The 216-nt window shown below is 32.4% G+C and overlaps 1 protein-coding gene across 5 annotated transcripts in view; it reads right to left on the bottom strand.

The window, feature by feature from the left end:
* Dzip3 (DAZ interacting zinc finger protein 3) overlaps positions 1–216 on the bottom strand; it is a 113,359-nt gene that overhangs the window by 90,441 nt on the left and 22,702 nt on the right. For 3 of the 5 annotated variants that reach the window (XM_029567509.1, XM_029567510.1, XM_008841427.2), the window contains one exon: positions 45–200. In XM_029567509.1, the coding sequence (XP_029423369.1) occupies positions 45–200 (156 nt within the window). The remainder of the gene's footprint in view (positions 1–44; positions 201–216) is intronic. The other 2 variants (XM_029567511.1, XM_029567512.1) reach the window with 2 other exon arrangements.

Raw genomic sequence — 216 nt, 5'->3', positions numbered from 1 at the left:
TCACAGAGTCATACTTCTGCACTAAAGAGAAATAATGATGTTACCTGCATAGTCTGGAAGGAAAAATCTTCTTCTAAGAACTTCTTAATGTGAGGAACCACACCTTTAGGTAGATTATTAATTCCATTTAATAACTTCTTTACTTCTAATAGGAGGTTAACAGGAACAATATCAGTAGGTATATCATTTTTCGGTTTATCCTACAGAAAGAAAGAA

Source organism: Nannospalax galili, unplaced genomic scaffold, assembly GCF_000622305.1.
Source record: "Nannospalax galili isolate Female #2095 unplaced genomic scaffold, S.galili_v1.0 scaffold261, whole genome shotgun sequence".
NCBI lineage: Eukaryota > Metazoa > Chordata > Mammalia > Rodentia > Spalacidae > Nannospalax > Nannospalax galili.
Note: the sequence above shows the minus strand (reverse complement) of the source record. Positions and strands in the feature narration are given on the sequence as shown.